Here is a 15,522-nt window from a genome sequence, read left to right as displayed (position 1 = left end):
AGCGCCCTCAGGTCCAGTGATCTGCTTCAGCATGGAGAGAGATGGATCTGTGCTGACTCTTCTGAACCCTCCCCTACCCTTATCTGAGCATGCAGGCAGGACCCCTACGCCACCATCTGTATTTCCCAGGAGGAAGTTCGGAACCCTCCAAAGGGAAACAGCAGGGCCTATGTTGTAATGTAGGGTTTCTGAAAACTCAATAATTCACATACCTCCTTCATAGTTCTGCCCTAATCCATGCACCACCTGTATTATTATTTATTTAATACATTTCCCTAGATCAGTTCACTATTTTTACTTAGCCAAATTTATTCTAAAAGGTGTATTACCACAGTATTACTTTCTTTCACCTCATCCTAAGCAATAATATCCATAAAAATCTTAAATCTGAAGTGCTTGTTCTAAAACACATTAAAAATAGAACATAACTATAGATAAACAATTCCAGAAAATATATCAAATTTTATAAAAATATTGCCTTTGTATTCTATTCATGGCATGAAGAGATGATTAAAATAAAATTTAATTTTGACAATCTATTCAAATTGGCAAATGAATGAAAATATTAAACCCATTAAGTTTTTCGAAGGTCAAAAGTAACATTGTAATAGCATTTTATTCATTCCCATTGCAAATTATCATCCAGTCCTACATTTACATGTGTATAGTAAATGTTTTCTACCTCTAGCCACAGTCCTCAAACATGAACAAGTCATTCTCTCCTTCAAAAGGAGAGAAAAGGTTGCGGGGGGTGGGGGGAACCTCTTTGCTTTTTCTCTTCATTCTCAGATGCTCAGATGAGTGGTTTATATTCCCAGATTCCATTTCCTAGTCTTTTCCTCTAATTAGAAATGTTCACTCCATGGTCCAGGGTTGGAACTTGATTCTCTCATATACTAACCCAAGAATTATGAGATTGAAATTCTTTTATACCCTGTTTTAAGGTATGGTCAAATGACTTGACTCAAATTCCAAGACTAGTAAGGAAAGAACTCAGGCTCCAAATACACAGGCTAGCACAAACTTCAATATTTTCCTAAGGGGGAAAAAAGCATGCATAGCTTTAAAATAAGGAAGGTTTGTGATTCACCAGTGGCAAGCACGCCTCACTTTATGTAACTCTTCTGTAATCCACACAGGATCCAGCAGGGATTATGAGGAGTAAAATGTCCTAATTAATCCTGGAGAGTAATTAAATACCATGAATAATTTAATCAGATATAGTTGTCACAATCATATTGATAATTAAATCATAGGCAATAATTCAGAAACCTGTCCTGACATCTGCTTAAAAACTTCTAAAATGATGTAATCTCGATTATCTACCCCTTTGGGGGCCAAACAGGCTTCGTAATTTCTTGGAGTTACCAGAATTAGATCAGAGAACCCAGAGTTGGGGAAGCAAAGTCATTATTCTGACTAGACTTAAACCATCATTTTTACAAACCCTGAAACAATTCTTCTGTCCTTCCTACCTTCCTTTTCTCTCCCCCTCCCTCCACTCTTTCCTCCATTCTTTCTTTTTTTCCTTTCCTTCAACAAACACTGACTTAGTACCTAGTGTGTCCATGGGCTCCAGATTTACCTAGAGCTGCAATGCCGTCCCTGCCCTCCAGGAGCAAGCAATCTTGTTGGGAGGTGAAAATAGGACAGAGAATTAATATCCTCCCCTCTCAGGCCACTGACAATCCCAGAAATGGGCAGATGTGGAGCAGTTCATTCACTCATCCATCCTTTCTTCCAGCATTCACCGTGGGCTACGCCAGGCATTGTGCTGGATGCTTGAGATATAGGACAAGGGACAAGACTCAGCTCCCTCTCCAAGGAGACCTCGGTCTGGTGGAAGACAGGATCGCTGCACTGCAAGATAAAGTGCTCTCCCCATCAGACTAGGGTGTTGGGGAAGGTTTCCTGGGAGGAGTGATGTCTGATACAGTATTGAAAGGAAAAGAGAAGTTAGACAAATTAAGGAAAGGAGGCATTCACAGATGCAGGGAAAAGCAGAGGTAAAAATATGAAAGCAACAAATACAGCCTGGCTCATTGGGGGTGGTAGTTTGTTGAGTTTGTCTGGAGCAAAATGCTTCTATAGGGAAACAGTCAAAGATGAACCACAAAAGGCCCTTTGGACTGAGAAATCTGGGCTTCGTCCTGATGTGGGGACACTGAGAGTTTCAGCAGAAGAATGGCAATCAAGACAAATCCACTGCCATGGCTAGAGACACAGGTCATGGAGAATGACATGGGTCAGTCCCACACACGATGCAGTTGCTGTGGACACCAAGGGGTGTCTCACCCGAGTGAGGGTGAGAGAGCAATCCTGGGGCCCAAGAGGAGCAACTGTAACCCCTCCCAGGAGAGAGGGAACAGGTTCTGTGAGAAAGAGTCGGACATGAGGTTATTGAAGTCTGTGGAAGGCAGAGCTTCTGAGGAGAGGAGACACAACTCACACACACACACACACACACACACATCACGTGTGCACACATATATACCTACACATGAAGGTAATATGATAGCCAAAACCCAGATCTGGAGAAACTTATTCGCAATTTTTACTGTTTTCCAATCCTAACTCAAAACTCACCTCTTCCAGGACGGTTTTTCCAGTTGCTTCTTTTCTCTGCTTCCCCGTGTCCCTTGGGCACTCAGTTAGCATTGCACTCAAGCATCCTAAGTGACTCCTTTACCAAATGCCCCACTGAACTGTGGACTCATTCTCTGCCCTCTCCCCATACTCTCTCACACACTAAACGGGGCTGCTTCAGGCCACACATTCCCAAAGGAATCCAGGCCCAGAAGCCTGTGAAGAGAAGACCACATTTAAGGAGACAGGAGGGAAACGACATCGGGGGACAACAAGGATTCTGTGGAGTTAGCGTCTAGGGGAAGTGCATCACTAGATTCCGCAGAAGGAGAGTCAGGGGAGACAAGAAGCAAAGGGTTGAGGCAGGGGGTCCTCACACAACAAACCTTGCTCCTCACCTACTATGCGGCCACACTGCAGGTAAGGGGAGATACAGTTCCTGCCAGCAGTCCGTCTGGAAGACAAGCGAGACCCAACGAAATTCAGCGCTGAGTTCTTGAGGGTACAGTGGTTACAAGACAGTGGGGAAGTCTAAGCAGTAACAGCAGGAGTGGACAATGGAGCACAGCCATCAGAACGAACGGTTACAGAAGCCTCAGAAGGACCTGGGGATATGTGTGTGATAACAATGTCACATGGAAAATCAGAGCCCAAAACTAAGAGTTTATATAAACAGGAAGTATAAATGAAAAGGAAAAAGAGCAATACACAAATATCAAAGCTTTAACATCAGTTGTATTTGGATACTGGAGTTACAGGTGCCTTTTTTGCTTTGCTTTTCAAACTATTTGTAGTGAGGCTACTTTTTTTTCTTTGCATTTTTACAGCAGAATGACTTACCAGAGGGTAAGGGGGCCGGTTCCACCATCAGGGGATTCACTGCCAAGAAGCATTCAGGAGCCAAATTAATCCTTCTCTGGCACCCCAAGTGACATATGCTAATTTGCAGGAGGATCTAAGGCAAGGCAACCTGCCCACATGCCTTTCTTAATCCTGTGCAATTATATCCACCCTGGGTAATGATACTCTGCAAAAGTTACTCATAACACAGGCCGACTTTCCTCCCCAGGCCCTCCTGCTGTGCCCCGCTCCTCCTCCTCCTCCATAGTCAGCTCAGGTGAGGAAACACTGTCGGGGGGGAAAAGTTTCCCAACCGTCTCTGATTTGAGCCCAAGGACGACACTCAGGGAGGTATGAGAGTTTCCATGCTTTTTTCCCAAAGGCCATTCCATCTGGTTTCTTCCCTGTCAATGCCTCTGACCCTGCTCGTCTCTCCCTCCTCTCTGTCCAGAAAGGGGCCATGGGAAGGAGGGGCCAAAAGGAAATCAAGATAGGAGGAAGTCAGAATGACTCTATAGGTAGAAGAACTGAGGTCTAGGGAAGAGTGCCTTGCCCAAGCTCACGGGTCATTGTGCTTGAACCAGATTTAGAGTATAAGCCCCCCCAAGACCCAAAGACCTCAGAAGAGGAAAGATTCTGATCTCTACCTTTCAGAACAGACCAGAGACTAGAAGTTCCCCTGGTGCTGTTTCAGGCCTGACCAGAAAGCTGACCACTGCACACCATAGGTGGTCAGGGTCTCAGGGAGGCATGATCCAAAGGATATTCTGAAAAACAAACAGCAGGAGGCAATGGGGGAATCAGGCACCTTGGATGAAGGTGGACAATGGCAGGGGAGAGCAGTTTGCTGTGGCCAATATATTTAAGCTACTTTCCACGGAAAACTAAATCAGATTGTGTTTGCCTTGGGATATGAGACTAATTCTCATCATCTCTTTGGCTAATCAACAAATAGTTATCAGATCTTCACTCTGAGGCCCAGCCCTGAGTTATATGGGGATATGGAGATTTAGGGGGATCCGATCTTGCCTGGCTGGTGCTCCCAGCCCAGGAGGGAAGGCCCTAGGAACCTATACCAGATGTGGACAATGGTTCCATAGTCCCTCACCTTGGGATTCTCTGAAGACGTGGTTGGAGCCAAATGAAGAAGTCACTAGAAACCCACCAACAAAAGTGTGATCATTTCCACTTTTTTAAGTAATGGGAAGGCTTGTCCCAAGTTATCCAATAATTTTAACAGCTTCAGCTATTGAAATACAGAGTATAGTCTGAAAAATGAGCAACAATTAAGGATAACCAGCAAGTCTGAGGAACAAAGTTTACTGGTCAAGAAGGAGACTGGATCCAGATTCTGGTCTTCAGTGGGAAATCTTATCACTATTGGGTGGGTGAGAGACAAGTCACACCCAAAGCCTAGTGTAGCCAGCCCCAGGGAATTTCTGAAAGTAGCACTTACTATCAAAAGTGGATTTGAAACCAAAATGGAAATAACACTTACTTTGCCTTCCTTTTCAATGTCCTCCATAAAGGAGAAGCACATTGCCAATCATCTAAAGCAGCACATGGCCTGAAAAGCTTGGGTTAAAGTTTTGGACCAAAAAACCTAAAAGGCCATATGTTTAAAATGCTTGTAGTTTTTCTTTGGGTCATATTGATTTCCAGATTCCATTTGATTGGGCTTCAGTTAAAACAACATAGATTATCCACCCTTGGATATCAGTGGTCGGGCTAGTCAAGGAGCCTACGTTCTTGGACCACCACCCACCACCATGCACAAAAGTCCTGATGCAACATTGACTATCTCAGAGCAGGACTGGGGCCCACAAATGCTGCTCACTGCTCCTCCCTGCTCATAAAGTTTGCATACAAGCTCAGGAGGCAGGCCCCGAGCCCACAATCTACGTAGCAGCAGCCCCTCTATGAAAGGGCCTTGTGATATTAGCACATTTCTTCCAGGACCAAGGGCTAGATGCCCAGGCCTAGCAGCTTCCTTGAGCATGTCTGCTCAGCTATAAAACTCTTTTACTATCATTTTAACTACTTTCTGGTCTCAATGCCATCACCTGGAGATACTCTTATCAGGAGAAAGCAGAAAACCACAATCTGAATCTACAGTAGCAGGAGTATTGAGGCCAGAGATCCAGATTCTAGTCTTGGCCCTGCTGTGTGGCCTAGGGAAGTGGTTTAGCCCCTCTGGGCCTTGGGTTCTTCATTTACCTCTATCAGTGCATAGAATTGTCCCTGAGGAATTGGGAACATCCACAGGCTAGGACCAGAGCCTGACTAGGGGCCGCCCTTCATCCTGCCTATATTGATCCAAAAAGAAGAGGTATGTAGTGCTTGGAAAAAATGTAAGATTTAGAATCAAAAGAACTGAGTCTGAATCCTGGGTGTGCCACTTAGAGGCTGCGGGAATTTAAGCAATTACATTAGTTTTTGTAAGTTGCTTCCTCATGTGGGAAATGAGAATAAGACATCACTGAGCACACAGTACCATTGTAAGAAATGAACAAGACATGTATGCAACAGTGGTCCATGAACCAATGTGTCTGTCCACACTGTTGCTAGTCAATGTTAGTCAATGAGTCTCAAGAACTCCCTCCAATTCCACCAGGATTTACTGAGCACCTCATGATGCCTAGCACCATCCTGGACACTATGAAACATTTGCTTTATGGCCCATCCCCTCTAAGGGTACAGGATAGGCAGGAACCACGATGTAATATGTGAGGCTGCAGAATTCAGACATACTAGCAGGGACACATTCAGGGTTAAGTGTCTAAAAGATATAAATCTTAAAAAATCTGATATACCAAGTCTTACACAACTCCAAATAGTTTAATAATTCTACAAACTCCCATCATTTCCTCATTGGTATGATAAAATGTGGTCATCAATAGCTATTTGTACAGATACCCCACTACTTCTTGTCTAGAGGGATAAAATAAAGAACGAAGTTCAGATATTCGCACCTCAAGCAAGGTTCACTTAGAGCCACGAGATCTAGCACTGCTGTCAATACTATGTTGCACCAGCCTCTTCCATATGTTAATAAAGTAGATGTACTAGTTAGGAGGTTTTCCTTACTAAATGCTCTAGCAGGTGGCAGAGGCAGGCATGGAGTACCCCTCCCCCAAATCTACCAAGGAGAGCTGTGCACAGCTTCAGAAAGGTTCCTGGCTCTTCCCTGATGCTTCACCTTGTGCCAGTACCCGAGTGTTGGCTGGATCAATGAATAAGGCATTAGAATCTTCAACCTGATAGAAAGAAAGAAAATGTCATACTTTTCTTACAAAAACATGACCCTCCAAACCAACATGGACAATCTGAAGATTATTAGCTCTTTGGGGTCACCCGCACTTGAGCTTCCCAAACTTGGGAATTTCACAGAGAAGTAAGATGTCCGTCAAAGAAAAGTGATAACTATTATATGATTGCCAAATTTTCATTTTTACAAGTAAGAACATGAAAGAAACAACTACAACCTCTGTCACCATCACCTTAAAAAACATAGGCCATGATTTCAGAATTAAAGACTTTCCTTCTCAAGAATGCACTGCTGATGTCCTTTCACTTACGTTTTCCTAAGAACTAGAGAAAACAGTAATGAGCCAACTTGGGCCCACAGAGCAGTGCTGGAACCATGGTGCACACCTTCTCCCCTTCCCCAGTGCGGCCCAGCTAAATAACACTGTTCTTTGTTATACCTGTGGCAATCACCTAGTTGGAGCCTGCTTCCCTCCAAAACCTCCATGGGGCCTCAGCTTCAAGCTGAGAACCCCTCCTATTCCAACAGATCCTGGAGCCTGCCTCCTGGCTATTCTCTGAGGGGGGAGCTCCTGGGTTCATGCCATCTAAACTAAAACTAGTGCCACCAGTTTCTGAAGGACACAGTCTAATGGGGATCATCTGGATCATTAAAACTTCACCATAATTAACAGTCAATTTAATATTGGAATTGTCATTTCAACACACAGCTGGGTGGAACAAAGTTCAAACGTAGTGTCTTAAACAACCACAGTTGAGTTCCAGTGATGAGAGAAGGAGGGAGCATGCTGTTCTTCATACACAGAGGTGATGCTACAGGCCTAGGGTCAACAGGGTATTTTTGAGTTAATTTTCTAGATAAGAGCTTGCCTCAAGCCATTCATGGACTCCCTTCTGGCCTTGGGTGTCCAAGGGCAGGCCAAACTGGAGATAAGAATATGCTGTTATGGGAGAAAACAATAAAAAGGACAGCATCACTTTCTACACTTTACATAACAGTTCTCTCTTTACAGGCCTATGAAACATTACTATTGCTATTTGATAGACAAGTAACTGAGCATCAGAAAGTTTGTTCATTCAACAGTCAATAAACACTTACCGAGGGGCTTCTATATGCGGCCACTGAGTAAGGTGCTGTGACTCTGCCCAAGGTGACACTGTTGGCAAGTAGAAAAGGGAGCACCCAAAACCAGTCACCTAACCTCAAGTCTATTCCATTCCACAGCTGCCTCTTAGGCTGGGGTCAGTCTTGATGCAGAAGACCACAGACCCCAGAGCCAAAGGAAAGACCACATGGTCAATCTCTTTAGGTTGCTCCTCTGCAGGGAAAGTCAGGACCAATGTACAATTTTCTCAGACACTTGCTGTCTCCAAGAACAAATCAAAGGAGCTACGGAGTTCCATTAGTTATAGCAGCATCCATGGTATGCGGCCCAGAACTGGGTGCCGGGGGCTCTCGCACTCTCTCAAATGCAAGGGCAAGACAGAAATACCCCAGCAAAGCACACATGAAATCTTGGGGGAGAAACTTTTGCCAAAAGAGAGACAGGCTCTCTCTAAAGTTCCGAGGGTTTCCAAGCAATGGGATCAGAAGCCAAACAGTGAGATTTGAAAGGTCCTACTCCTTGGGCCAAGGACTGAGATGTCCAGCATGACCCTCTAGGCCACCTTCAGAATATGGAACCTATTCCTCAAGCCCAGCCCTCTGGTTATGGCACGCATCCCATGCCAGAGGCTTTGGAAACAATGTCTGCCATCCACTCTGGCTGGCTGTCCCTGCTGGCCAGACTGTCACACAGTTGCATCAGAGAAGGGGCCAGTCACACATGAGGCTGCCCATCTCAAGAATGCCAAAATCTTCATGAATGGGCCACCCTGTGCCTGCAATCACAGGCAGGTGGGGCAACAGCCATGGGTCACGTAACTGAGGCCAAATGTGAGAGGCTGGCCGGAATCAATAGATGAGTCAGGGCTCAATGTATAAAACCTCGGGAGCTCCAGTGCTCCTCACATAGCCAGCATCTTCTCTCTTCACTCACCCTTCCTGGTGCTTTGGGTAAGTGTGGGTTCTCCTGGCTCTCATCTTCCCAGGTGATCTTGCCCAGGCCTGCAGAGACTAGGCAGACCAGGGGACAATGGACAGGCAAGGCCCTTACCCCTTCAGGAGCTACTGGACCTCTGCTTCCCAACTGCATTCATGTTGAGAGGGAATTCAGGCAGGAAAGAGACAAGGGCTGAGCTGCTGCTGTGCAGATGGTGTTTCTGGTCTTCTGGCTAGAATGTAAACTCCACAAAGAGAAGACTATCTCCTGTCTCTCCAGCACCCCTGGAGTGGCAGGCCCCCAGTGCTGGGCAGAGGGGCACTCTGCAGAGACTGTCCCATGCAGCCTGTGAAGGGGCTAAAAGGACCTCAGGAGGTCCTGTGGGGAGGAGAGGTTGAGCCTACTCTAGAGAGTGGGGAGAAGGAGAATGATTCAGAGATTGCTGCAGGTGGGAGAAATTTTAGGATCCAAGGGAACCCAATGCCTGTTTTACAGAGAGATGTTCTGAGAGGAAAATGACTTGTGAGATGCTGAGACACGGGTTCCTACTATTTATAGTCCCCTTAACCAAGCTTGGACTTTAGCAAATAGAAAGGGCGATGGCTGATGTCTTCTGGCCAGAGATGCTGGTCCAAAGGGTCGTTAGAGTCCAGACAGGACCATGGGAGAGCCTGCCTTTTCTGATAACTGGACTGGGATCAGGCTGAGCTCAGTGGGATAGACCAAGAGTCTGAACTAAGGACTTTTGCAGAGAAAGGGGTGCAACCCAACCCTCCAACATTCCGACAAACCTCCCTCTGTTGTGTCAGGGATGAGTCAAATCTCCCACCCTAGGTGGAGGTTTGTGTAATTTTCTGTTTGCGCTCAGAGAATCAGCGTTGGAGATCTGAGAGATGAAGCGCACGAACCCTCGCATTTTACAGAAGTGAGGAAACAGGCCGCAGGATGGGATATCTGCCCCCAAAATCACACAGCAGAGGCCAGACGCAGAGCTAGGCGAGAGAAATGGGCACCACTAAGCTGGCGATGTAAAGCTTGGTAAAGACTTTCGGCGAGGGAGTGCAACTCTTTTCTAAAAGTACAATCCTAGGAGTCCCAGCGGAGAGCTCTCCCGGATCTGAGCAGAGAGAACTTCAAGCCTGGCCCAGGCAGTGCTGCTCCAGATGATGGGTGTTACCTGGTGCAACTGCCTCCTCCCCGCATCCTCCTGCCGCTGGTCCAGTGATGCTCTCTGCTTTCTTTCCAGGCTTCCCTCCCTCCTTAGACAAGATGTCTCACCAGAAAAAGCAACCCACTCCCCAGCCCCCAGTGGGCTGCGGGAAGATCTCCGGCGGTGGCGGCGGTGGCGGCGGCGGCGGCAGCGGAGGCGGCTCTGGCGGCTGCGGTTTCTATAGCGGCGGCGGCGGCGGAGGCGGTGGCTCTGGCGGCTGCGGCGGCGGCAGTGGCGGCAGTTCCGGAGGGAACATCAAGTACTCCGGCGGCGGCTCCTCCAGCTGCGGCGGCGGCTCCTCCAGCGGCGGCGACTCCAGCTGCGGCGGCGGCTCCTCCGGGGGCAGCAGTGGCTTCTACTCCGGCGGCGGCGGCGGCGGCAGCTCGGGCCAGCAGGTGCAGTGCCAGAGCTACGGAGGCATTTCTAGCGGCGGTTCCTCCGGGGGCGACTCCAGCTGCGGCGGCGGCTCCTCCGGTGGCGGCTCCAGCTGCGGGGGCGGTTACTCCGGCGGCGGCGGCTCCAGCTGCGGCGGGGGCTCCTCTGGCGGCGGCCCCGGCTATTTCTCGTCGCAGCAATCCACCCAGACCTCCTGCGCGCCCCAGCCGAGCTACGGAGGAGGGTCGTCTGGCTGCAGCGGCTCCTCCGGGGGCGGCAGCGGCTGCTTTTCCAGCGGCGGGGGCGGCGGGGGCTCCGGCTGCGGCGGCGGCTCCTCCGGAGGTGGCAGCGGCTGCTTCTCCAGCGGTGGGGGCTCCTCCGGGGGCGGCGGCGGCTGCTTCTCCAGCGGTGGGGGCTCCTCCGGGGCCAGCGGCTCCTCCGGGGGTGGCTCCGGGAGTGGCAAGGGCGTCCCGGTCTACCACCAGACCCAGCAGAAGCAGGCACCCACCTGGCCAAGCAAATAAGGCCCCCTTGGACGCCAAGGAGGCGAAGGAGATGGAGGTGTTCTCCGTGGGCGCCGATGGGCTTAGCGCTCTCATGATATTGCCCTGAAGTTTCCGTTTTCTTTATGTCTTAACTCACCTGGAAGAAGCCATTGAGCTCTCAGGCTGCATCTTGTTCTGCAGTTTTTCTCCTTGGTTTCTGTACAACTGCCTCCCAATCCCAGTGCCTCCTCAGTCAATAAATTTGCAATTCATGAGAATATTTGGGTTTCCAGGAGTCTTTGTAGCTTCCAAGTTCATTCATTCCATTCCTGTCCTTTCCTCCATTTCCTCATCCACAGGTACATTCATTCAACGAATATATTTATTCTGTTGGGGAGAGGTTGGATCGGCAGATAGGAGTCACGGGCTTAGGGGTTGAGTAGCCACCGTGGGTCTCCTCATTGAGCTCAATGCTTTCTTAAGACAGGGCTACCCTGGGAAGATGCTGTCTTTCATAGTCCAGAGCCTGCTCTGCAAGGTCTGAAAGCAGGGTGGCTGCACATTAGGAGCACCAGCTTGTGCTACCCAGACTCTCAGGAGAAAGGATACCTATATCCGATATTTATGAGCCTCTACAGTGTGTAAGACCCTTTACTAGGCAGCTATAGGGACAAGAGGAAGTAGAGGAGCTATTTCCTGCTCTCTTGAAGGAGTTTCACCCAACTTAGGAAAATACAGCAGAAGTGTATGAAATGTTCAATACCAGTACCACAGCGATCAGGGGAAACACAGGAAGCTTTCCAGTTAACAAGGAGGAAGCTCAGTTGCTCTGTTAATTGCATGACATAGAACGTCAAAAGGGATGTAGAACATCAGTCTGAACAGGAATTCTCCAGGCTCCGTTTCATATCCTGATTCTACCAGCCCTAACTGAATGCCAATTTATTGATTTACTCAAAATAAAACACCTGCTACATCAAAAAGTCAAGGAATTCTCCCTACCCAGTCACTGCTGGAGACAAAAAGACAAGTTATTCACCCCCCCCCCCTCAACTCTTCCATTTACAGGGTCAGCACCGCCTTCATAATTTTTCAATGGTAGCTTATGGAGATCAAAACAGGTAGCAGCCTTAAAGATCCAATGTCCAACTACTGCATTATTTTTATATGTTTTGTTTAAATGAAAGTAGAATTTTTAATTCTGTACCAGAGAGTAGATGCATTTTTCCCTGTTGCTCCTGCTAAGTATAAGTAAAATATTTGGACATCATATATAAAACAAACATGGAAGAGTCTGAAAAGTGGAGAGAAGAAGGCGGAGTAGTTGGAGTCTTCAGAACGTGAGGACTGACACAGTGGTGAGTTCCCTGGGTTTTCTTTTTGCCTCCTAAATAGCCCAGATTGGGCACTAGAAAGTCTGCAACCAAGAAATGCCAAAAAGTGCAGACAAAAAATAGCCCCAAGAAAATCTTAGGGAAAAAGGTGACCAAGCAAGGCAGAAATCTTTTCTGACACTATCCACCCTACTTTAGCCAGACATCTTGGGGGAGAAATGATTGGGAATATTGGACTTCCAGCTGTCACCCGGGAAGAGGTAATAGCCCCCACACACACTTCACTGGTGCAGTATTAGCAGAGGCTTGCTATAGTAAAAAATTTAAGTAAGATCCGGGGTGTCGTAACATAACACTAAAAGTGTCCAACACAATTAAAAGTCACTCATCAGACTAAGAACCAGGAAAATCTCGACCTGAATGAGAAAAAACACACTCTATATACTAACGCTGAAATGATACAGATTTTGGGATTATCTGATAGGGATTTTAAAGAAAACATTATAAATATGCTTCCACAAGAAATTATAAACACACTTGAAACAAATGAAAAAACAGAAAGTCTTGGCAAAGAAATAGAAGAGATAAGAATCAAGTGGAAAGTTTAGAACTAAAAAATATAATAACCAATTGTAGAACTGAATTTTAGAATTGAAAAATATAAAACTAGCTGAGTGGGCTCAACAGCAGAATGGAGATCACGGAGTAAAGAATCAGTGAACTCAAAAATAGATTAATAAAAATTATCCAATCTCAACAAAAGAGAGAAAATAGGGTGAAAAAAAAAGAACAGAGCCTCAAGAATCGGTGGGACAACAAAAGAACTAGTGCTCATATAATTGGAGTCCCAGAAGGAGAGGAGAGTGTGGGACTGAAAAATATTAGAAGAAATAATCACTCAAAATTACCCAAATTTGGTGAAAGGCATAAACCTACAGATTCAAGATATATTAATCTCAAACAGGATAAACCCAGAGAAATCCACTCCAATATATCACTCACAAAAATGAACTCTAAATAGATTAAAAATGCTTAAAACTTAAGACCTGAAACTAGGAGAAGAAGAAAACATGGGGTAAAAGCCCTTTGACATTGGTTTCAGAAGCAGTTTCCTGGATATAACAGCAAAAGCACAAGCAGCTAAACCAAAAATAGACAAGTGGGACTACATCAAACTGAAAAGCCTCTGCACAACATAGGAAACAATCAACAAAATGAAAAAGCAACCTACAGCATGGGAAAAAATATTTGCAAACTATCTAACTGGTAAGGGGTTAATATCCAAAACCTATAAAAAACTCATTCAACTCAATAGCAAAAAAACTGATAATCTGATTTTAAAAGGGGCAGAGGAACTGAATAGACAGTTTTCCAAAGAAGATATACATAACCAACAAGTACATGAAAAGGTGCTCAACATTGCTCATCATCAGGGAAGTGTAAATCAAAACCACAATGAGATATCACCTCACACCTGTTAGAATCATTTTCATCTGAAAGACAAGAGATAACATGTGCTGGGGAGGGTGTGGAGAAAAGGAAACCTTTGTGCACTGTTCCTGGCAGTGTCAGTTGGTACAGACATTTTGGAAAACCATATGGAGATTCCTCAAAAAATTAAAAATAGAACTGCATATGATCCAGCAATTCCACTTCTGGGTATTTATCTGAAGAAAATGAAAACACTAACTTGAAAAGATACATGCACTCCCATGTTCTTTGCAGCATAATTTGCAATAGCAAAGATATAGAAATAACTGAAATGTCCATGGATGGATTAATGATAAATAAAATGTAGTGCATATCATATATATATATATGATGGAATATTATTCAGCACTAAAAAAGAATAAAATCCTTTGATTTATGACAACATGGATGGACCTTGAGGGCATTATCCTAAGTGAAATAAGTCAGACAGAGAAAGACAAATAGCAGATGATCTCACTTATACATGAAATCTGAAAAAGAACAAAACAAGCTCATAAATACAGAGAAGAGATTGGTGGTTGTGGCAGGGAGGAGATGAAATGAGTGAAGGGAGTCGAAAGGTACAAACTTCCAATTATAGAATAAATAAGTTATGGGGATATAATGTACAACATGGCGATTATAATTAACAACACTGTGTTGCGTATTTGAAAGTTGCTAAAAGAGTAAATCTTCAAAGATGCCGCACAAGAAAAAAAATTTGTTACTATATATGGTGACAGATGTTAACTAGTCTTATTGTGGTGATCATTCTGCAATATATACAAATATCTAATCACTATATTGTACACCTGAAACTAATATAGTATAGTATGCCAATTATACCTCAATGAAAAATAAATAAATAAATAACTACTATCTGATCTGCAAATCCCACTTCTGAGTATACATCCAAAGGAATTGGCATCAGGATCTGCCAGAGATATCTGAACTCCCATGTTGATTGCAGCATTACTAATAATAGCCAAGATATGAAAGTAACCTAAGTGTTCATCAACAGATGAATGTATAAAGAAGATGAGGTATATATATATATATACACACACACACATAACACACACACACACACACACACACACACAATGGAATACTATTCAGCAGTGAGAAAGAAGGAAATCCTGCTACTTGCGACAACTTGCATGGACCTCGAGGGCGTTATGCTAAGTGAAATAAGTCAGACAGAGAAAGACAAATACTGTATGCTATTACTTATATGTAAAATCTAAAAAAGACAAACTCACAGACACAGAGAGTAGAGTGGTGGTTACCAGGGGTTGGAGGGTGGGGGAAATGGGAAGATATTGGTCAAAGGGTACAACTTGCAGTTATAAGATTAACAAGTTTGGGGAATCTAATGTACAGCATGGTGATGATAGCTAATAATACTGTATCATATACTTGAATGTTGCTAAGAGAGTAAATCTTAAATGTTCTCATCACAAAAAAGAAATGGTAACTATTTGACAGGATGGAGGTAGTAGTTAATATCATGGTGGTAATCATTTTGCAATTTATAAATGTATCAAATCAACACATTGTACACCTTACCATTATGTGTCAATTATATCTCAATAAAGCCGGGGAAAAAACATATAATAAAGATGTTAAGGAGAGTTGCACATCATAAGAAAAGAAAAGAAATCCACACCAAGAAACATCGTAATCAAACTTCTGAAAACTAAATACAAAGAAAAAGATCATGAAAGCAAGTGGTGAGAAATGGCACGTCATCTATAGGGAAACTGCAACCTGAATGACAGCAGATTTCTCATCAGAAACCGTGAAGTTCAGAAAGAAGTGGCACAGAATCTTTCAAGTGCTGAAAGAAAAGAACTGTCAACGCAGAATTCTATATCCAGCGAAAATATTCTTCAGGAATGCAGATGAAATAA

The 15,522-nt window shown here is 44.9% G+C and overlaps 2 protein-coding genes across 5 annotated transcripts in view; one reads left to right on the top strand and one right to left on the bottom strand.

The window, feature by feature from the left end:
- LOC103563996 (small proline-rich protein 2E) overlaps window positions 1-7,931 on the bottom strand; it is a 95,026-nt gene extending 87,095 nt beyond the window's left edge. Inside the window, exons 1-2 of one of the 4 annotated variants that reach the window (XR_011536636.1) lie at window positions 7,793-7,930; window positions 6,553-6,683 (exon numbers count right to left, since the gene is read on the bottom strand). The gene's annotated coding sequence lies outside the window, so the exon portion shown is untranslated. Of the gene's footprint in view, window positions 1-6,552; window positions 6,684-7,792 lie in introns of those variants that run through there. The other 3 variants (XR_011536639.1, XR_011536638.1, XM_070607541.1) reach the window with 3 other exon arrangements.
- A 699-nt stretch (window positions 7,932-8,630) lies between these two features.
- Window positions 8,631-11,083, top strand: LORICRIN (loricrin cornified envelope precursor protein). Its single transcript, XM_070607537.1, has 2 exons — window positions 8,631-8,749; window positions 9,982-11,083. The coding sequence occupies exon 2, from the start codon at window positions 10,005-10,007 to the stop codon at window positions 10,842-10,844; it is 840 nt and encodes a 279-aa protein (XP_070463638.1). The 5' UTR covers window positions 8,631-8,749; window positions 9,982-10,004; the 3' UTR covers window positions 10,845-11,083.
- Window positions 11,084-15,522: the final 4,439 nt, after the last annotated feature.

Source organism: Equus przewalskii, unplaced genomic scaffold, assembly GCF_037783145.1.
Source record: "Equus przewalskii isolate Varuska unplaced genomic scaffold, EquPr2 ChrUn-10, whole genome shotgun sequence".
In the NCBI taxonomy this organism is placed as follows: domain Eukaryota; kingdom Metazoa; phylum Chordata; class Mammalia; order Perissodactyla; family Equidae; genus Equus; species Equus przewalskii.
This window is presented reverse-complemented; position numbering and strand designations above follow the sequence as displayed.